This window comes from Carassius carassius, chromosome 22 (assembly GCF_963082965.1).
Source record: "Carassius carassius chromosome 22, fCarCar2.1, whole genome shotgun sequence".
In the NCBI taxonomy this organism is placed as follows: domain Eukaryota; kingdom Metazoa; phylum Chordata; class Actinopteri; order Cypriniformes; family Cyprinidae; genus Carassius; species Carassius carassius.
The window spans coordinates 21,959,206-21,979,058 of NC_081776.1; the positions used below are offsets into that span (position 1 = coordinate 21,959,206).

Genomic DNA, 19,853 nt, shown 5'->3' on the forward strand with positions numbered 1-19,853 from the left:
ACACATGGCCACATCCTCCTGAGGTTTTGTGAAGTTTCAATGGCCATATTGCTGCACTGGCCTGGTCCTGCAGATTTGCCTTATACAAAGTTCGGAAGATTAGACCCTTCCGATCAGAGCAGGCCACACAACTCCTTGTCCAAGCTCTTTGTTTTCTCCAGACTGGGCTACTGTTATGCTCCCTTGGCGGGTCTTCCGGCACGTACTATCAAGCCTCTGCAACTGATCCAGGATGCAGCAGCGAGAGTGGTCTTAAACGAGCCAAAGAAAGCCCACGTCACACCTTTCTTCATAATTTTGCACTGGCTACCAATAGCTGTTCGCATCAGATTCAAGATACTGATGTTTGCCTACAAGATAACCACTGGCTCTGCAGCAATATACCTAAAGTCGCTGGTTCAGACCTATGCTTGCATTCTGCAAGTGAACGACGCCTCGTGGTGCCATCCCAAAGAGGCACAAAATCACTCTCAAGGACCTTTTCCTGGACTGTTCCCAGCTGGTGGATCGGCTTGCCTATCTCAATTCAATCAGCGGAGGCTTTAACCATTTTCAAAAAGTGTCTAAAAACTCATCCTTGTCTTCAACGCCTGCCCAATGAATACTAGCATTTGCCAAATGCTGTGTTTTGTCAAAGTTAACATCCTGCTGGCTCAACGTAGCAGAAGACTGAAGTCTCTGTCTGCAGCCAAAGGATAGATCTGTCAGAAGTGGGATTCGAGCCCACGCCTCCAGGGGAGACTGCGACCTGAACGCAGCGCCTTAGACCGCTCGGCCATTGTGACACCCTTGATTGGCTAGGGATGGCCTGTTGGAGCCACACCTGAATGCACGGATCTAGAAGCTACTTATTCTCTGTTTGGGCGCCCTTTAGCCCACAAGCCTCGTTGGCGCAGTTAGGCAGTGCGTCAGTCTCATAATATGAAGGTCGTGAGTTCGAGCCTCACACGGGGCAGAGTGGTGCTTTTTTCTGATCACTGAGAGCGCTTAGACCAGGGGTATCAAACTAAATTCCTTTAGGGCCCGAGCCCTGTAGAGTGTTCTTCCAACCCTTCTCAAACACACAAGGCATGTAGTTTTCAAATGAGCCTGAAGGCCATGATTAGTTGGATCAGGTGTTTTCAATCAGGCTTGAATCTAAACTCTGCAGGTCTCCGGCCTTCCAGGGACTGAGTTTGACACCCGTGGCTTAGAAAGAAAGAGTGAGGTTCTCTGTCCCCTTCCGTGTGGGTTTCCCTGTGTCTCCTGGGGGCAAAAGGCCACAGCTCCTCTTCAGGGAAGGTGAAATGATGTTTTGTGGAAAACTGTGAGGTTCCAGGTAAATTCCCTGAATCTCATCCAGCGACATTGCGTGTAGACCCGTGCCATCCTTTTGTACACAATGAAGTGAAAATACTGCATTCATGCTGGCTAACACTGAATGAAGGCAGTAATAGCATCCCTCTCATATTCATGTAACACATGGCCACATCCTCCTGAGGTTTTGTGAAGTTTCAATGGCCATATTGCTGCACTGGCCCGGTCCTGCAGATTTGCCTTATACAAAGTTCGGAAGATTAGACCCTTCCGATCAGAGCAGGCCACACAACTCCTTGTCCAAGCTCTTTGTTTTCTCCAGACTGGGCTACTGTTATGCTCCCTTGGCGGGTCTTCCGGCACGTACTATCAAACCTCTGCAACTGATCCAGGATGCAGCAGCGAGAGTGGTCTTAAACGAGCAAAAGAAAGCCCACGACACACCTTTCTTCATAATTTTGCACTGGCTACCAATAGCTGTTCGCATCAGATTCAAGATACTGATGTTTGCCTACAAGATAACCACTGGCTCTGCAGCAATATACCTAAAGTCGCTGGTTCAGACCTATGCTTGCGTTCTGCAAGTGAACGACGCCTCGTGGTGCCATCCCAATGAGGCACAAAATCACTCTCAAGGACCTTTTCCTGGACTGTTCCCAGCTGGTGGATCGGCTTGCCTATCTCAATTCAATCAGCGGAGGCTTTAACCATTTTCAAAAAGTGTCTAAAAACTCATCCTTGTCTTCAACGCCTGCCCAATGAATACTAGCATTTGCCAAATGCTGTGTTTTGTCAAAGTTAACATCCTGCTGGCTCAACGTAGCAGAAGACTCTGTCTGCAGCCAAAGGTTAGATCTGTCAGAAGTGGGATTCGAACCCACGCCTCCAGGGGAGACTGCGACCTGAACGCAGCGCCTTAGACCGCTTGGCCATCCTGACACCCTTGATTGGCTAGGGATGGCCTGTTGGAGCCACACCTGAATGCACGGATCTAGAAGCTACTTATTCTCTGTTTGGGCGCCCTTTAGCCCACAAGCCTCGTTGGCGCAGTTAGGCAGTGCGTCAGTCTCATAATCTGAAGGTCGTGAGTTCGAGCCTCACACGGGGCAGAGTGGTGCTTTTTTCTGATCACTGAGAGCGCTTAGACCAGGGGTATCAAACTAAATTCCTTTAGGGCCCGAGCCCTGTAGAGTGTTCTTCCAACCCTTCTCAAACACACAAGGCATGTAGTTTTCAAATGAGCCTGAAGGCCATGATTAGTTGGATCAGGTGTTTTCAATCAGGCTTGAATCTAAACTCTGCAGGTCTCCGGCCTTCCAGGGACTGAGTTTGACACCCGTGGCTTAGAAAGAAAGAGTGAGGTTCTCTGTCCCCTTCCGTGTGGGTTTCCCTGTGTCTCCTGGGGGCAAAAGGCCACAGCTCCTCTTCAGGGAAGGTGAAATGATGTTTTGTGGAAAACTGTGAGGTTCCAGGTAAATTCCCTGAATCTCATCCAGCGACATTGCGTGTAGACCCGTGCCATCCTTTTGTACACAATGAAGTGAAAATACTGCATTCATGCTGGCTAACACTGAATGAAGGCAGTAATAGCATCCCTCTCATATTCATGTAACACATGGCCACATCCTCCTGAGGTTTTGTGAAGTTTCAATGGCCATATTGCTGCACTGGCCCGGTCCTGCAGATTTGCCTTATACAAAGTTCGGAAGATTAGACCCTTCCGATCAGAGCAGGCCACACAACTCCTTGTCCAAGCTCTTTGTTTTCTCCAGACTGGGCTACTGTTATGCTCCCTTGGCGGGTCTTCCGGCACGTACTATCAAACCTCTGCAACTGATCCAGGATGCAGCAGCGAGAGTGGTCTTAAACGAGCAAAAGAAAGCCCACGACACACCTTTCTTCATAATTTTGCACTGGCTACCAATAGCTGTTCGCATCAGATTCAAGATACTGATGTTTGCCTACAAGATAACCACTGGCTCTGCAGCAATATACCTAAAGTCGCTGGTTCAGACCTATGCTTGCGTTCTGCAAGTGAACGACGCCTCGTCGTTCCAGGGACTGAGTTTGACACCCGTGGCTAAGAAAGAAAGAGTGAGGTTCTCTGTCCCCTTCCGTGTGGGTTTCCCTGTGTCTCCTGGGGGCAAAATGCCACAGCTCCTCTTCAGGGCAGGTGAAATGATGTTTTGTGGAAAACTGTGAGGTTCCAGGTAAATTCCCTGAATCTCATTCAGCGACATTGCGTGTAGACCCGTGCCATCCTTTTGTACACAATGAAGTGAAAATTCTGCATTCATGCTGGCTAACACTGCATGAAGGCAGTAATAGAATCCCTCTCATATTCATGTAACACATGGCCACATCCTCCTGAGGTTTTGTGAAGTTTCAATGGCCATATTGCTGCACTGGCCCGGTCCTGCAGATTTGCCTTATACAAAGTTCGGAAGATTAGACCCTTCCGATCAGAGCAGGCCACACAACTCCTTTTCCAAGCTCTTTGTTTTCTCCAGACTGGGCTACTGTTATGCTCCCTTGGTGGGTCTTCCGGCACGTACTATCAAGCCTCTGCAACTGATCCAGGATGAAGCAGCGAGAGTGGTCTTAAATGAGCCAAAGAAAGCCCACGTCACACCTCTCTTCATAATTTTGCACTGGCTACCAATAGCTGTTCGCATCAGATTCAAGATACTGATGTTTGCCTACAAGATAACCACTGGCTCTGCAGCAATATACCTAAAGTCGCTGGTTCAGACCTATGCTTGCGTTCTGCAAGTGAATGACGCCTCGTGGTGCCATCCCAAAGAGGCACAAAATCACTCTCAAGGACCTTTTCCTGGACTGTTCCCAGCTGGTGGATCGGCTTGCCTATCTCAATTCAAGCAGCGGAGGCTTTAACCATTTTCAAAAAGTGTCTAAAAACTCATCCTTGTCTTCAACGCCTACCCAATGAATACTAGCATTTGCCAACTGCTGGGTTTTGTCAAAGTTAACGCCCTGCTGGCTCAACGTAGCAGAAGACTGAAGTCTCTGTCTGCAGCCAAAGGATAGATCTGTCAGAAGTGGGATTCGAACCAACGCCTCCAGGGTAGACTGCGACCTGAACGCAGCGCCTTAGACCGCTCGGCCATCCTGACACACTTGGTTGGCTAGGGATGGCCTGTTGGAGCCACACCTGAATGCACGGATCTAGAAGCTACTTATTCTCTGTTTGGGCGCCCTTTAGCCCACAAGCCTCGTTGGCGCAGTTAGGCAGTGCGTCAGTCTCACAATCTGAAGGTCGTGAGTTCAAGCCTCACACGGGGCAGAGTGGTGATTTTTTCTGATCACTGAGAGCGCTTAGACCAGGGGTATCAAACTAAATTCCTTTAGGGCCCGAGCCCTGTAGAGTGTTCTTCCAACCCTTCTCAAACACACAAGGCATGTAGTTTTCAAATGAGCCTGAAGGCCATGATTAGTTGGATCAGGTGTGTTCAATCAGGCTTGAATCTAAACTCTGCAGGTCTCCGGCCTTCCAGGGACTGAGTTTGACACCCGTGGCTTAGAAAGAAAGAGTGAGGTTCTCTGTCCCCTTCCGTGTGGGTTTCCCTGTGTCTCCTGGGGGCAAAAGGCCACAGCTCCTCTTCAGGGCAGGTGAAATGATGTTTTGTGGAAAACTGTGAGGTTCCAGGTAAATTCCCTGAATCTCATCCAGCGACATTGCGTGTAGACCCGTGCCATCCTTTTATATACAATGAAGTGAAAATTCTGCATTCATGCTGGCTAACACTGAATGAAGGCAGTAATAGCATCCCTCTCATATTCATGTAACACATGGCCACATCCTCCTGAGGTTTTGTGAAGTTTCAAAGGCCATATTGCTGCACTGGCCCGGTCCTGCAGATTTGCCTTATACAAAGTTCGGAAGATTAGACCCTTCCGATCAGAGCAGGCCACACAACTCCTTGTCCAAGCTCTTTGTTTTCTCCAGACTGGGCTACTGTTATGCTCCCTTGGCGGGTCTTCCGGCACGTACTATCAAGCCTCTGCAACTGATCCAGGATGCAGCAGCGAGAGTGGTCTTAAACGAGCCAAAGAAAGCCCACGTCACACCTCTCTTCATAATTTTACACTGGCTACCAATAGCTGTTCGCATCAGATTCAAGATACTGATGTTTGCCTACAAGATAACCACTGGCTCTGCAGCAATATACCTAAAGTCGCTGGTTCAGACCTATGCTTGCGTTCTGCAAGTGAACGACGCCTCGTCGTTCCAGGGACTGAGTTTGACACCCGTGGCTAAGAAAGAAAGAGTGAGGTTCTCTGTCCCCTTCCGTGTGGGTTTCCCTGTGTCTCCTGGGGGCAAAATGCCACAGCTCCTCTTCAGGGCAGGTGAAATGATGTTTTGTGGAAAACTGTGAGGTTCCAGGTAAATTCCCTGAATCTCATTCAGCGACATTGCGTGTAGACCCGTGCCATCCTTTTGTACACAATGAAGTGAAAATTCTGCATTCATGCTGGCTAACACTGCATGAAGGCAGTAATAGAATCCCTCTCATATTCATGTAACACATGGCCACATCCTCCTGAGGTTTTGTGAAGTTTCAATGGCCATATTGCTGCACTGGCCCGGTCCTGCAGATTTGCCTTATACAAAGTTCGGAAGATTAGACCCTTCCGATCAGAGCAGGCCACACAACTCCTTTTCCAAGCTCTTTGTTTTCTCCAGACTGGGCTACTGTTATGCTCCCTTGGCGGGTCTTCCGGCACGTACTATCAAGCCTCTGCAACTGATCCAGGATGAAGCAGCGAGAGTGGTCTTAAATGAGCCAAAGAAAGCCCACGTCACACCTCTCTTCATAATTTTGCACTGGCTACCAATAGCTGTTCGCATCAGATTCAAGATACTGATGTTTGCCTACAAGATAACCACTGGCTCTGCAGCAATATACCTAAAGTCGCTGGTTCAGACCTATGCTTGCGTTCTGCAAGTGAATGACGCCTCGTGGTGCCATCCCAAAGAGGCACAAAATCACTCTCAAGGACCTTTTCCTGGACTGTTCCCAGCTGGTGGATCGGCTTGCCTATCTCAATTCGAGCAGCGGAGGCTTTAACCATTTTCAAAAAGTGTCTAAAAACTCATCCTTGTCTTCAACGCCTACCCAATGAATACTAGCATTTGCCAAATGCTGGGTTTTGTCAAAGTTAACGCCCTGCTGGCTCAACGTAGCAGAAGACTGAAGTCTCTGTCTGCAGCCGAAGGATAGATCTGTCAGAAGTGGGTTTCGAACCCACGCCTCCAGGGTAGACTGCGACCTGAACGCAGCGCCTTAGACCGCTCGGCCATCCTGACACACTTGGTTGGCTAGGGATGGCCTGTTGGAGCCACACCTGAATGCACGGATCTAGAAGCTACTTATTCTCTGTTTGGGCGCCCTTTAGCCCACAAGCCTCGTTGGCGCAGTTAGGCAGTGCGTCAGTCTCATAATCTGAAGGTCGTGAGTTTGAGCCTCACACGGGGCAGAGTGGTGATTTTTTCTGATCACTGAGAGCGCTTAGACCAGGGGTATCAAACTAAATTCCTTTAGGGCCCGAGCCCTGTAGAGTGTTCTTCCAACCCTTCTCAAACACACAAGGCATGTAGTTTTCAAATGAGCCTGAAGGCCATGATTAGTTGGATCAGGTGTGTTCAATCAGGCTTGAATCTAAACTCTGCAGGTCTCCGGCCTTCCAGGGACTGAGTTTGACACCCGTGGCTTAGAAAGAAAGAGTGAGGTTCTCTGTCCCCTTCCGTGTGGGTTTCCCTGTGTCTCCTGGGGGCAAAAGGCCACAGCTCCTCTTCAGGGCAGGTGAAATGATGTTTTGTGGAAAACTGTGAGGTTCCAGGTAAATTCCCTGAATCTCATCCAGCGACATTGCGTGTAGACCCGTGCCATCCTTTTATATACAATGAAGTGAAAATTCTGCATTCATGCTGGCTAACACTGAATGAAGGCAGTAATAGCATCCCTCTCATATTCATGTAACACATGGCCACATCCTCCTGAGGTTTTGTGAAGTTTCAAAGGCCATATTGCTGCACTGGCCCGGTCCTGCAGATTTGCCTTATACAAAGTTCGGAAGATTAGACCCTTCCGATCAGAGCAGGCCACACAACTCCTTGTCCAAGCTCTTTGTTTTCTCCAGACTGGGCTACTGTTATGCTCCCTTGGCGGGTCTTCCGGCACGTACTATCAAGCTTCTGCAACTGATCCAGGATGCAGCAGCGAGAGTGGTCTTAAACGAGCCAAAGAAAGCCCACGTCACACCTCTCTTCATAATTTTACACTGGCTACCAATAGCTGTTCGCATCAGATTCAAGATACTGATGTTTGCCTACAAGATAACCACTGGCTCTGCAGCAATATACCTAAAGTCGCTGGTTCAGACCTATGCTTGCGTTCTGCAAGTGAACGACGCCTCGTCGTTCCAGGGACTGAGTTTGACACCCGTGGCTAAGAAAGAAAGAGTGAGGTTCTCTGTCCCCTTCCGTGTGGGTTTCCCTGTGTCTCCTGGGGGCAAAATGCCACAGCTCCTCTTCAGGGCAGGTGAAATGATGTTTTGTGGAAAACTGTGAGGTTCCAGGTAAATTCCCTGAATCTCATTCAGCGACATTGCGTGTAGACCCGTGCCATCCTTTTGTACACAATGAAGTGAAAATTCTGCATTCATGCTGGCTAACACTGCATGAAGGCAGTAATAGAATCCCTCTCATATTCATGTAACACATGGCCACATCCTCCTGAGGTTTTGTGAAGTTTCAATGGCCATATTGCTGCACTGGCCCGGTCCTGCAGATTTGCCTTATACAAAGTTCGGAAGATTAGACCCTTCCGATCAGAGCAGGCCACACAACTCCTTTTCCAAGCTCTTTGTTTTCTCCAGACTGGGCTACTGTTATGCTCCCTTGGCGGGTCTTCCGGCACGTACTATCAAGCCTCTGCAACTGATCCAGGATGAAGCAGCGAGAGTGGTCTTAAATGAGCCAAAGAAAGCCCACGTCACACCTCTCTTCATAATTTTGCACTGGCTACCAATAGCTGTTCGCATCAGATTCAAGATACTGATGTTTGCCTACAAGATAACCACTGGCTCTGCAGCAATATACCTAAAGTCGCTGGTTCAGACCTATGCTTGCGTTCTGCAAGTGAATGACGCCTCGTGGTGCCATCCCAAAGAGGCACAAAATCACTCTCAAGGACCTTTTCCTGGACTGTTCCCAGCTGGTGGATCGGCTTGCCTATCTCAATTCGAGCAGCGGAGGCTTTAACCATTTTCAAAAAGTGTCTAAAAACTCATCCTTGTCTTCAACGCCTACCCAATGAATACTAGCATTTGCCAAATGCTGGGTTTTGTCAAAGTTAACGCCCTGCTGGCTCAACGTAGCAGAAGACTGAAGTCTCTGTCTGCAGCCGAAGGATAGATCTGTCAGAAGTGGGTTTCGAACCCACGCCTCCAGGGTAGACTGCGACCTGAACGCAGCGCCTTAGACCGCTCGGCCATCCTGACACACTTGGTTGGCTAGGGATGGCCTGTTGGAGCCACACCTGAATGCACGGATCTAGAAGCTACTTATTCTCTGTTTGGGCGCCCTTTAGCCCACAAGCCTCGTTGGCGCAGTTAGGCAGTGCGTCAGTCTCATAATCTGAAGGTCGTGAGTTCGAGCTTCACACGGGGCAGAGTGGTGATTTTTTCTGATCACTGAGAGCGCTTAGACCAGGGGTATCAAACTAAATTCCTTTAGGGCCCGAGCCCTGTAGAGTGTTCTTCCAACCCTTCTCAAACACACAAGGCATGTAGTTTTCAAATGAGCCTGAAGGCCATGATTAGTTGGATCAGGTGTGTTCAATCAGGCTTGAATCTAAACTCTGCAGGTCTCCGGCCTTCCAGGGACTGAGTTTGACACCCGTGGCTTAGAAAGAAAGAGTGAGGTTCTCTGTCCCCTTCCGTGTGGGTTTCCCTGTGTCTCCTGGGGGCAAAAGGCCACAGCTCCTCTTCAGGGCAGGTGAAATGATGTTTTGTGGAAAACTGTGAGGTTCCAGGTAAATTCCCTGAATCTCATACAGCGACATTTCGTGTAGACCCGTGCCATCCTTTTATATACAATGAAGTGAAAATTCTGCATTCATGCTGGCTAACACTGAATGAAGGCAGTAATAGCATCCCTCTCATATTCATGTAACACATGGCCACATCCTCCTGAGGTTTTGTGAAGTTTCAAAGGCCATATTGCTGCACTGGCCCGGTCCTGCAGATTTGCCTTATACAAAGTTCGGAAGATTAGACCCTTCCGATCAGAGCAGGCCACACAACTCCTTGTCCAAGCTCTTTGTTTTCTCCAGACTGGGCTACTGTTATGCTCCCTTGACGGGTCTTCCGGCACGTACTATCAAGCCTCTGCAACTGATCCAGGATGCAGCAGCGAGAGTGGACTTAAACGAGCCAAAGAAAGCCCACGTCACACCTCTCTTCATAATTTTGCACTGGCTACCAATAGCTGTTCGCATCAGATTCAAGATACTGATGTTTGCTTACAAGATAACCACTGGCTCTGCAGCAATATACCTAAAGTCACTGGTTCAGACCTATGCTTGCGTTCTGCAGGTGAACGAGGCCTCGTCGTTCCAGGGACTGAGTTTGACACCTGTGGCTAAGGAAGAAAGAGTGAGGTTCTTTGTCCCCTTCCGTGTGGGTTTTCCTGTGTCTCCTGGGGGCAAAATGCCACAGCTCCTCTTCAGGGCAGGTGAAATGATGTTTTGTGGAAAACTGTGAGGTTCCAGGTAAATTCCCTGAATCTCATCCAGCGACATTGCGTGTAGACCCGTGCCATCCTTTCATATACAATGAAATGAAAATTCTGCATTCATGCTGGCTAACACTGCATGAAGGCAGTAATAGAAGCCCACGTCACACCTCTCTTCATAATTTTGCACTGGCTACCAATAGCTGTTCGCATCAGATTCAAGATACTGATGTTTGCCTACAAGATAACCACTGGCTCTGCAGCAATATACCTAAAGTCGCTGGTTCAGACCTATGCTTGCGTTCTGCAAGTGAACGACGCCTCGTGGTGCCATCCCACAGAGGCACAAAATCACTCTCAAGGACCTTTTCCTGGACTGTTCCCAGCTGGTGCATCTCAATTCGAGCAGCGGAGGCTTTAACCATTTTCAAAAAGTGTCTAAAAACTCATCCTTGTCTTCAACGCCTGCCCAATGAATACTAGCATTTGCCAAATGCTGTGTTTTGTTAACGTCCTGCTGGCTCAACGTAGCAGAAGACTGAAGTCTCTGTCTGCAGCCAAAGGATAGATCTGTCAGAAGTGGGATTCGAACCCACGCCTCCAGGGGAGACTGCGACCTGAGCGCTAGCTGACGAAGGATAGTCTGACAATATTTCAGAAATGTTGAGCAATGTCGAACTGCGCAGCCAATCGCATCGAAGCGCTATGACATTTGGACCAATCGCGTCGAAGCGCCTTAACATTTCCAGCCAATCAAAAAGCGCAATTCATAACATTCTCTTGACATTCGTGACATTTGGCCAATCAGAGAGCAGGGGGATGTCGACGGCACGTTTCCGCGTATCACCGCTAGGTGGAGGGGTCAGCTCTTCTAGTCAGGTGTCAATCAAGTTGCCGAACCGTGCCGAAGGTGTAAGAAAGAATGACATCATCCTCAGGGGGTTTGTCAAGGGTCAAAAAAGTTCATTACCGAAGTTCGTGACCTACAACGAGTGTCATTGCCGCGGAGCTCAGCATCATTTTTACGGAGGACAGCGAAACTTCTTTTTAAAACTAAATACGCGATATTACCGACAACAACAGGTAAGAAATTATCATCTAAATGCAATTTTTTTTTTTTTTTTTATTATTATTGTAATTTTAATTGTTTTAATTGTTCTTTCAAAACTGTTTCATCAAAGTCAATAAAAATGTCTGGCAAACAACAAAAATCACATAAAGCTATGTCGGACACTGAATGGATTTCGCGTTTAAAAAAGTTTGCCAGCACAGGAATTTGGCCATCAAATGAAGGTAACAGGCCAGCTCCTAGACAGAAAAAGTGGTACGAGATTTATCAAAGGGTGAGTGAGTGTTTGTTACCTTTGCATGATAGAGAGAAAAAAAAACACTTAAGTGTTTGTTGACTTGCATAATCGAACATTATTAGTATCGTTGCTTAATGTATTTGCATAAGAGAACAACAGATTAGGCTCCATTACAAACATTTACCTGGTCCAATTCATTGGAACGGTGTAATGTGATGGTTGTGTTATGTTTATGTAATGTTGCAGGTATTTTGAGATTTATGTCATACTGTTAATGAAAAGTTACATCAAAACCTTTTGTGTACTGAGAGACTCAGAGATTTGAGAGGGAGAAGGGGGAAGGGACAGTGAATGAATAGGTGGTCTGAAGGTGTGAAATGTTCCTCTCTTGTATCTCTCTCCTTTAAAGAGAGATACCAGCTCTAACATTATATGTAAGATAAGCTTGTCATGTGTCCTCGAAATTAATCAGTGAATGAATTAATATATTAATTTAATAAAGTAGTTTATGCTCTTTTAAGTAACTCGCTTGTATTGTGCATTACATTTGTTATAATACTTACAGATTGAGAAATGTCCGATGCTGTATCGTGGCCAAACAACCTTGCTTGAAGGTGTGCTGAAATGCATCTGTGGTTTTCACACTCCAAAGGTAGCATTAATGTAGCAAGTATTTTTGTTAATATTATTTACTGAAATGTTTTCTTTCTGAATTGTTATATGTATTTTTTATTACATTTTTTTGGTTGTCTTAAGCAGCCCACTGCCTCTAACGTTACTGGACCAGCACAAAAGGTGGTGGAACAACCTCATGCTGCTGAAACAGCAAAGAAGGCCATGGAGCAGAGTCAGCCTGACCCCCAGCCCCAGCCAACTGCACCTGTGGAAGCAAGAGTTGCTTTTTTTATAGCACTGAAGTATGAGCTCAGTTCAAATTCGAGGCAGTTCAGAAAGTAAGAAGAACAAAAGAAAAAGCAAGAATGCTATGAGATGCTGGTTGAGACCTGCTAATTTTCACACCTCTTGTACAATGGGGGCAGCTGTTGTGTGCTGATTGGTCGGTTTGAATATCTCAGATTTGGTTTAAGTCACATGGTCAAGAATAAATGAAGATTGTAACCTGTCTGCTTTCTCTCTTTCATCTCTGGGCTCTACTCTTTGATTGTCCTCTTTGTCTCTAACTGAACTCTGCCCTTGTTGAAGGTCACTGAGCTAGACTCATGTCCCTCATGGCATCTCTCTTAATACTTCTCATGTCTTAAAGCTCTTTTTTTTCTTTTTCCTTCTCTATCTCATGTAACATTCCACATACACGCTGGCTATTATTAACTGTACACATGTTAGTAATTACTCCATCATGCAAATACTTTGTAGTAATATCAAGAGTCAGTACTGCTGATAAATCATTCCTCTTACAGAGGTCACTTCCATTCAGAAAGAAGTGTTTTTGAATGGTGCATTTACTTAAAATTGTAATATTAACACAAATAGTAATGCTTGCTATTATAACACATTCTGTCTTCTCACATTTTTAGTTTACCAAACCAAGATTTACTGGGTCTCACATTGCTACAGCAAAGCCAAATCTTAGTTTGGCCAGGAGAACTTCTCAGGTTGAAGACCAGCCCAGCACAACAGTGTCTAGTGCCTCTAGACCAAGCACTACAGTCTCTGTAAGTAATGGCATAATCTATATTGTACTCTATGAAGACACGTTTCACGTTCCATTCTATACAAATTATTAAAATATTTAAACTATTTTTTAATAACAGAAAACCATATATTTATAAACAAAAAAGCTATATTTTATAAATAGATTTCATACAAATTACTATTAAAAAGTTATTGATGTTAAGATAGTGTTACTTTTATTGAAAAAGGAGGCATTAAATTGATCAAAAATCTCAGACATTTAATGTCACAAAAGATTTCTATTCAACATCATGTTACAAACGATTTCTATTTCAAATAAATGCTGTTCTTCAAACTTAATTCAGAAAAATACCACTGTCACATTTATGGACTGTTGTATTTTCCCTCCTCATTTTTCTCAACCTAGTTTCTGTCTCCCCTTGATTATATCATTCAGTTAATCTGTGTCTAGTTAATTTACTCATTCGTCCCTCATTGGTCTGTCTACTTAAATTCTAGTCTGTTCAGTTTGTCTTGTTCTGTGTGTTACTGCCTTCCTTTGTGTGGGTTAATTAAAGATTATTTACCCTTGATTTTCATCTTTGTGTGCTTTCCCCAACACCATAAGTGTGGCAACCACTTTAATGCAGTTTTATTATCAGCTATTTTCACGTTTTCAACTAATAATGAAGGTTTATGTTCAATAGAATGGTTTCTGAAGGATCATGTAACACTGAAGACTGGAGTAATGATGCTGAAAATTTGTTCTTGCCACCGTAGAAATAAATTACATTTCATATTTTAAACTTTAAATTGTAGTAATGTTCCACAATTTAACTATCTTTTTAGTTTTTAACTGTATTTTTGATCAAATGCAACCTTGGTGAGCAGAATAGGTTTCTTTTATAAACTTTTGGACCTCAAACTTTGCAACTGTAGTGTATGATTTAATCTAGGACGAGTTATTGTAAGTTATTGTAATGTTCTATTTGCAAAATCTATATTTTACTTCATGATTGTACAGACACCAGATCCTAAAGTTCCAACCCCTGTCCCAAGAGCCACTGCAGATGTGTCCAATCCCGCTCAGCCATGCAGGATCGTCTGCAGGAGAATTTCATATTCTGTTGGTCCAAAAATGTAATTAAATCAGCTGTCTCCAGACACTTAATGGAGATGTAAAAAGGCTTACATGCCCTGAAAATTGAATATTACTTTTATAACCAGTAGTTCCTTAAAACACATTCATACTGAAAACAACAACAATCAAACTATTGTCATAATGTCAATTGAATTTACATGATACTGATTTATTGATGATAAACAGTGTATAGATGTTAACATTCATGTGTCAGAATAAATAGATATTGGTTGTAAAGTCTCAGAATTCTTTTTATTTTATTTTTTATTTCATATTCAACAGGATTTCAGAATTATTTTGTTCCTTTTTTTGGATGACATCAGTGTATAATGTAAAGTTATCAGTTTCATTGTCATAATAATCATTGTAATTCCATGTAATACAATGATGATTTTATGTGAAAGTAATCAGGGATACTAATAAAATGCTTAAAGTGATTAAAAAAATAAAATTAACTTACTAAACTTAATGTTTTGTCTTTTTTTCCATCACAGACTGCTCCTTCTGGGGCATTATTGCAAGGTCCATCTGTAGTTCAACTTCCTCGTTTGTGGTCTGAGACCATGCCACCAGAGGATCACAAGTGGATTGGCAAAAGGCTTTTCAAAATTGGATCCAAAGGAAAGCCAGCACTTCGTGATGACCTCCAGCTCTGGTATTACCCCCCACAGCCAGCACTTATTTACAATCAGGCTCCAGCTCCAGACAGATTCTTTTGTCATTCTCTTCTGCTGTGGATGCCATACAAGCTGTGGAGGGTTAAGGTTCTCTGTCCCAATCCAGCCTGCGGACAACATCAGCTGACAGGAGGTGGTCTGCACAAAAGGGCACGGCAGGTTCTAGACATTGACAGAACATACAATATGGTCACAGAAACCCTTATCTGTACCAAGTGTAGAGCCTTGCATGTGTCCTGGAGTCAGACTGTCCTGCAACAGCTAGATCTGGGCCATCGCTCTGAGTTTCAGGTCATCCTCACGCGGAAGTAAGTACACTTTCATTCCTCATCCAGTTGTTAGCCCATCATCACGTGTGTGTATGTATGCAAATACTTTACAATCAAATATCTAAAATATATGAATGTGTGGATTTTGCTTTTCCTAAGGTACGCCTGTGATATGCGGGTCATCAGGCTCTTGCGTGAGCGTGGCTTAGGCAATAGTCCCACGCGGGTGATAAAGCAGCTGCGTGAAAACCACAGCGAGCAGTGGCTCCATCGTCTGGCCCGGTACACCACCCAATGTGTTGACTTCCTCAATCAACCCGGGGTGATGCCAGTAAAATTCCAGGAGCCCCCAGAGCCTACGGTGGTGCCAAGCTGCAAGTGGTTGCTCACCGTTTACAGCCAAGACATTCTGACCAGGCTGGATGAAATCCATGCAAGGATAACATCCACCTATGGCTCTGTCTTGAAGATGGATTCTACTAAAAAGGTTAGTTGTGGATTTGTTTATTAATGGTGTTTATATACCAGCATGGCACTGTATCTGTATTTTACATGGTGTGATGTTTGATTTATATTTACAGCATGCTTCATATCATCTCTTATTACAGATCACCAAGAAGCTGGCTGGGACAGCGAGGGGAACGGGACTCTGGCTTACCTCTGTTGGCAACGAGTTTGGTCAGGTGCTCATAAGTGTGCTGACAGCCCAGGAAGGAGCAGGACTTGACATGATGGTAGACGGTCTGGTGAAAAGATACCAGCAGGCTGGTGTAAATCCACCTTCTGTGTTGTACGTGGACTGTGGGTGCTGCAGCGAGGTGAGCGAGAGCAAGCTGAAAACCAGGTTTAGGGGCTGGCCAGATCTCATGATACGCTGGGACATCTGTCTTTTTATGCGCAGGATTGCCTTGGGGTGTACAACTGATGCCCAGCATCTTTGAATGGGATGCAGCTGACGTCTCTATCCTTCGCAAAGCAAAGAGAGAGCTGTTGATGTCCCAGGGTTGGCCTGCGCTGACAGATGAAGATGTAAACAAGCATCTGACCAGAGAGGAGCTGGCTCTACATTGCCGGAGGAGGACCCGTGGAGAGGAGACTACCATGCTTCTCCTTGAACAACTGTTGACAGAGCTCCTGAGCAGCAAGGGCAATGACTCTCTGGGTGTTCCTCTCTTGGATCCAGAAAGGATGGAGCACATCTGGTGTGTCCAAAAGAAGCACATCAAGTGTATCCAAGACCCTCTTGGTGTTTCCCTCTATACTGAGACCGGGAGCTTAACCAAGGGAGGTGTGCTTCTGAAGATTTACAGATGTGCCAGAGGCTCCACTTCTCTTGAATCCTTTCATTTACACCTTAACCGTTTCATCCCAAGTAGTATTTGTCGAACACACACTGCATATGCAAAGAAAGAACATTTAAGTGTCTGTGTTTAACATTCCCTAAAAACTGTTGTCTGTTTACAGGGAGCAGTGCAAACCGTCTGAACTTTCAGATTTATTTGTTGGAGGGTCTACACAGGTGGAACCAGGATCGGGAGGCAGCTTCCATGTCATCGGAGCCATCAGCTTTACGCAGCTACACAGGAGAACTTGTTCACTGTGTAAACAGCAATTATGAAAAGCTGTTTGGCAGGAAAGTGGTCCCCACGTTTTGTCCCCCTGCACGTTACACTGGTAAAATAATTTATTTGTGACGAGTGGGGCGGGGCCGAGGGACATGGGAGCTAGGCCGGGGGAGTGATTGGAGATGAACTACACCTGTTCGACCCACCGGTCTCGAGGCCCATGGAGGAGATGGAAGGATATAAAACTGGAGCGACGACAGTGAAGGACGAGAGAGGACCAGGCCTGGGCTTTTAGTTGTGTTTTGGGTTTTATTTGCGCGCACCAGTCGTCCGTGAGGGGCTGGTGCGCTGTTTTTGTGTTTATTTTGTTATTAAAATGTTTTGGATTGTCCGCCGGTTCCCGCCTCCTTTTTCCAGATGAATATGAAGGTTTATATCGTTACATTATTATTGTTAATTAACTTGCAATTCCCGTGTAATCTCAGTCAATATTTTATTTAAGCCTATACAGTGTACTTTGTATCTGTATTTTTTAACTATAAACTATCAACATGATCAACTTTTTTTTTCTTGAAACATGCCCTCTGTCATCTGATCGATATTTTCTTTCAAGTAAAAGGCCTTTCAGTGTAATTGTACAAACATCTACCTTCAACTCATATATCACGTCATTTTGCTGTGGAATCTTTTTTATTAGAAAGTAGTTATTTTTTAGAAAGAATAACTTGATTGTTATTAGTAATATTTGGTGACCATTTACTGTACTGAAGTTACTTTGGTTTACTTGATTAGAAAAGTCAAGTTACATGTAAGTATCAAATACGCTCATCAGCCTTTTGAGTAATTTTATTTGTATGTATCTCAGTCATCATTGTATTGTATTGCTTTGTTTTGGCCCCACAGTTATAGGTTTATGGCCTTTCTTTTTCTTTTTCTCCTCTACTATGATCTCCATGTTCTCACACTATTACACTATATGAACTACTACAAAGGCCTTATGTATCAAATATGTTGCACAACAATTGTATTTAATTCCTATTTATTGTTTTTATTCCAGGTGAGCTCATTGGAGTGCAGTATCTGTTCCAGCAGACTGGTCAGGCACTGCAGGACATGAACCCAGACTCTGAAGAGACGGCAGAACTCATCGAGGATCTTAATGTGGAGGAGCGAGATGAAGATGAGGGCTTCTGTGATGTCAGCGAGGATCACACCATTGCAGATCCTGAGGATGTTCTGTCACCTCCCTCCTCCACTCTGACACTGGGTTCTTCCACAGTGGTCACCAGCAGTGACACGGCTGTACTGGGTTCCACATCCCCTTCACTGGTCCCTGACCTTACACCTTCTCCATCAACTGGACCCTCGGGGACTGCTGTCCCACCTTTTCCCTCTGAAACATCTGCTTCACCACTCTCCTCAGAGCCAGAGGATGCTGGTCAGGATGATGATGACGATGAAGAAACTGTAAGTGCCACTCCTCTGTATTTCTTTCAAATAAACTATATTAAATTAAAATAAGGATTGATCAACATATACTTCTTGCTACTGCTTTATATCCAGACTTTGCTCAGATTTTAAACTAAAGTCATTAGTAGGCAACAAAGATGCATCAAATCAGTTTTATTTAGTTAGTGCTTTGTACTATACAGATTGTGTTAAACAGCAACACATCAATTGAACTAGTTATGGAACTATGCATTAAACAAATGTGATTATTATTTGTGCTTATTTTCTTAATAGGCTTTTGACTACCAAAATGTCCCGGGATACCAACATGTGGACAAGCTGGCAGAATATTTGGTGGAGCTCCGGGGTCACACAGCCCTTAGCCTGACAAATCAGGAAGCCAGCACCATAATTGAACTTTGGCAGAACCTGGCTGACCAGGACAAGCAACGGGTGGTGTATGCAGCTCGACACCAGAAGAGACTGCTGAGTGGACGCTTCAGAGTACCAAAGAGGCCCACTAAAACCCCAGTAGTAGAGAGCACCACCAGAAGTGTGCTGGGAGAAAGCAGCGCAACTGCTCAGTGGCCTGACTGTTGCCGTCTGGTGGAGACCATCTTCATCAGGCTTTGCAATATCCACCCAAGCCCCAAAAGAAAAGGCAAGGGAACGCTGTCGAGATGGTCTCTAATCCTCCAGGATTACAGGAGGATAAGGCAGCTTGTACTGGGCAACAGCTTGGTGATGCAACCTCAATGCAGCTGGTGGAGGTTAACCAGAATACCCTGATTCAGTGGTATAACAACAGACAGAAAAAGCAGGAACTGTCTGTGCTGATTCAGGGCATTCAGTTGCCTCAGCCCCTCCCTGAAGCTCAGGAACCTCTCCAGGCTGCCAAACGCCTACGGACTGAGCCAGAACAACCAGGGGAGCAGCACCAGTACAAGCTACCAGAGAGCACAGCAGGTCAGGCAAAGCAGAGGCACACTCCTACTGGACGACCTCCTCTCAGACCCAAGGCACCAACACAGACTCCTATGTTGGTTACGCCATCAGCACCTGGAGCATCAGTGCAGATGGTACACAATATACTTATACCTGTAGCACCAGGTTTCCAGGGTGTGCCAATGCTTCAGGGTGTGCCAGTGTTCCAGTGCATGCCAATGGCTCAAACACTGCCAATGGTCCAGGGCATGCCAATGGTCCAGAGGATGCCAATGGTTCAGGGAATGCCACTGTTACAGCCTACAGTTGTGCAGGGCACAAGTTCACAACCAGCTGCCAATCCGCAAACCATGCCTAAGAGACCCTACAAGAGAACTGTAGAGGCAAACACTTGCAAGAAGTGCGGACATTTCAAAACCAGTGCAACGGGACATAGCCAGTACAGGGGCAAAGTATACTGCCCACAGTCTGAGACTGTTACAAAAGAACAGTGGTTGGAGGAAATGCGGAGAACTGTTCCCAAATAATGTATATATTTTTATTTATTGTAGTGTGTATATAGTTGTTTAAATATAGTTCACAATAGTTAATATTTGTGTTGAACATTATTTAATATTTTATTTACTGCTTTTTAAAAACCTATTTAACTTATTTGTGTTTGTATTTAAAACTGTACTTACTGTTTTATTTACCTTTTTAATTTATTGTTTGTAAAACTTATTGAATTGAATATTTATTACTGTTCGTTAGCATTTTTTTCCCTTTTATTTCCCTTTTGATTTAAAGTTGTTTTAAAACTTATTTACAATTTTAT

The 19,853-nt window shown here is 45.0% G+C and overlaps 1 protein-coding gene and 7 non-coding genes across 8 annotated transcripts; 5 read left to right on the plus strand and 3 right to left on the minus strand.

Annotated features, from left to right (window-relative positions):
* Positions 1-2,152: 2,152 nt before the first annotated feature.
* On the minus strand, positions 2,153-2,235 carry trnal-cag (transfer RNA leucine (anticodon CAG)). The gene has a single exon. It is a non-coding gene; the product is annotated as a tRNA-Leu (tRNA).
* A 96-nt stretch (positions 2,236-2,331) lies between these two features.
* trnam-cau (transfer RNA methionine (anticodon CAU)) lies at positions 2,332-2,405 on the plus strand. Its single transcript has one exon. It is a non-coding gene; the product is annotated as a tRNA-Met (tRNA).
* Positions 2,406-4,526: 2,121 nt separating this feature from the next.
* On the plus strand, positions 4,527-4,600 carry trnav-cac (transfer RNA valine (anticodon CAC)). The gene has a single exon. It is a non-coding gene; the product is annotated as a tRNA-Val (tRNA).
* A 1,942-nt stretch (positions 4,601-6,542) lies between these two features.
* trnal-cag (transfer RNA leucine (anticodon CAG)) lies at positions 6,543-6,625 on the minus strand. The gene has a single exon. It is a non-coding gene; the product is annotated as a tRNA-Leu (tRNA).
* Positions 6,626-6,721: 96 nt separating this feature from the next.
* On the plus strand, positions 6,722-6,795 carry trnam-cau (transfer RNA methionine (anticodon CAU)). The gene has a single exon. It is a non-coding gene; the product is annotated as a tRNA-Met (tRNA).
* A 1,942-nt stretch (positions 6,796-8,737) lies between these two features.
* Positions 8,738-8,820, minus strand: trnal-cag (transfer RNA leucine (anticodon CAG)). The gene has a single exon. It is a non-coding gene; the product is annotated as a tRNA-Leu (tRNA).
* A 96-nt stretch (positions 8,821-8,916) lies between these two features.
* On the plus strand, positions 8,917-8,990 carry trnam-cau (transfer RNA methionine (anticodon CAU)). The gene has a single exon. It is a non-coding gene; the product is annotated as a tRNA-Met (tRNA).
* A 5,644-nt stretch (positions 8,991-14,634) lies between these two features.
* LOC132099240 (uncharacterized) lies at positions 14,635-16,774 on the plus strand. Its single transcript, XM_059505683.1, has 5 exons — positions 14,635-15,119; positions 15,240-15,567; positions 15,689-15,965; positions 16,033-16,368; positions 16,545-16,774. Exons 1-5 carry the CDS (start codon positions 14,698-14,700, stop codon positions 16,772-16,774), a joined length of 1,593 nt encoding a protein of 530 aa, XP_059361666.1. The 5' UTR covers positions 14,635-14,697.
* Positions 16,775-19,853: the final 3,079 nt, after the last annotated feature.

Bases quoted from the DNA above. Each gene is read 5' to 3' on its own strand.
- LOC132099240 (XM_059505683.1), top strand. From the start codon at position 14,698: ATGCCACCAGAGGATCACAAGTGGATTGGCAAAAGGCTTTTCAAAATT. The intron at 15,120-15,239 runs GTAAGTACACTT...GCTTTTCCTAAG, and splicing joins CAGGTCATCCTCACGCGGAA to GTACGCCTGTGATATGCGGG. The intron at 15,568-15,688 runs GTTAGTTGTGGA...CTCTTATTACAG, and splicing joins AGATGGATTCTACTAAAAAG to ATCACCAAGAAGCTGGCTGG.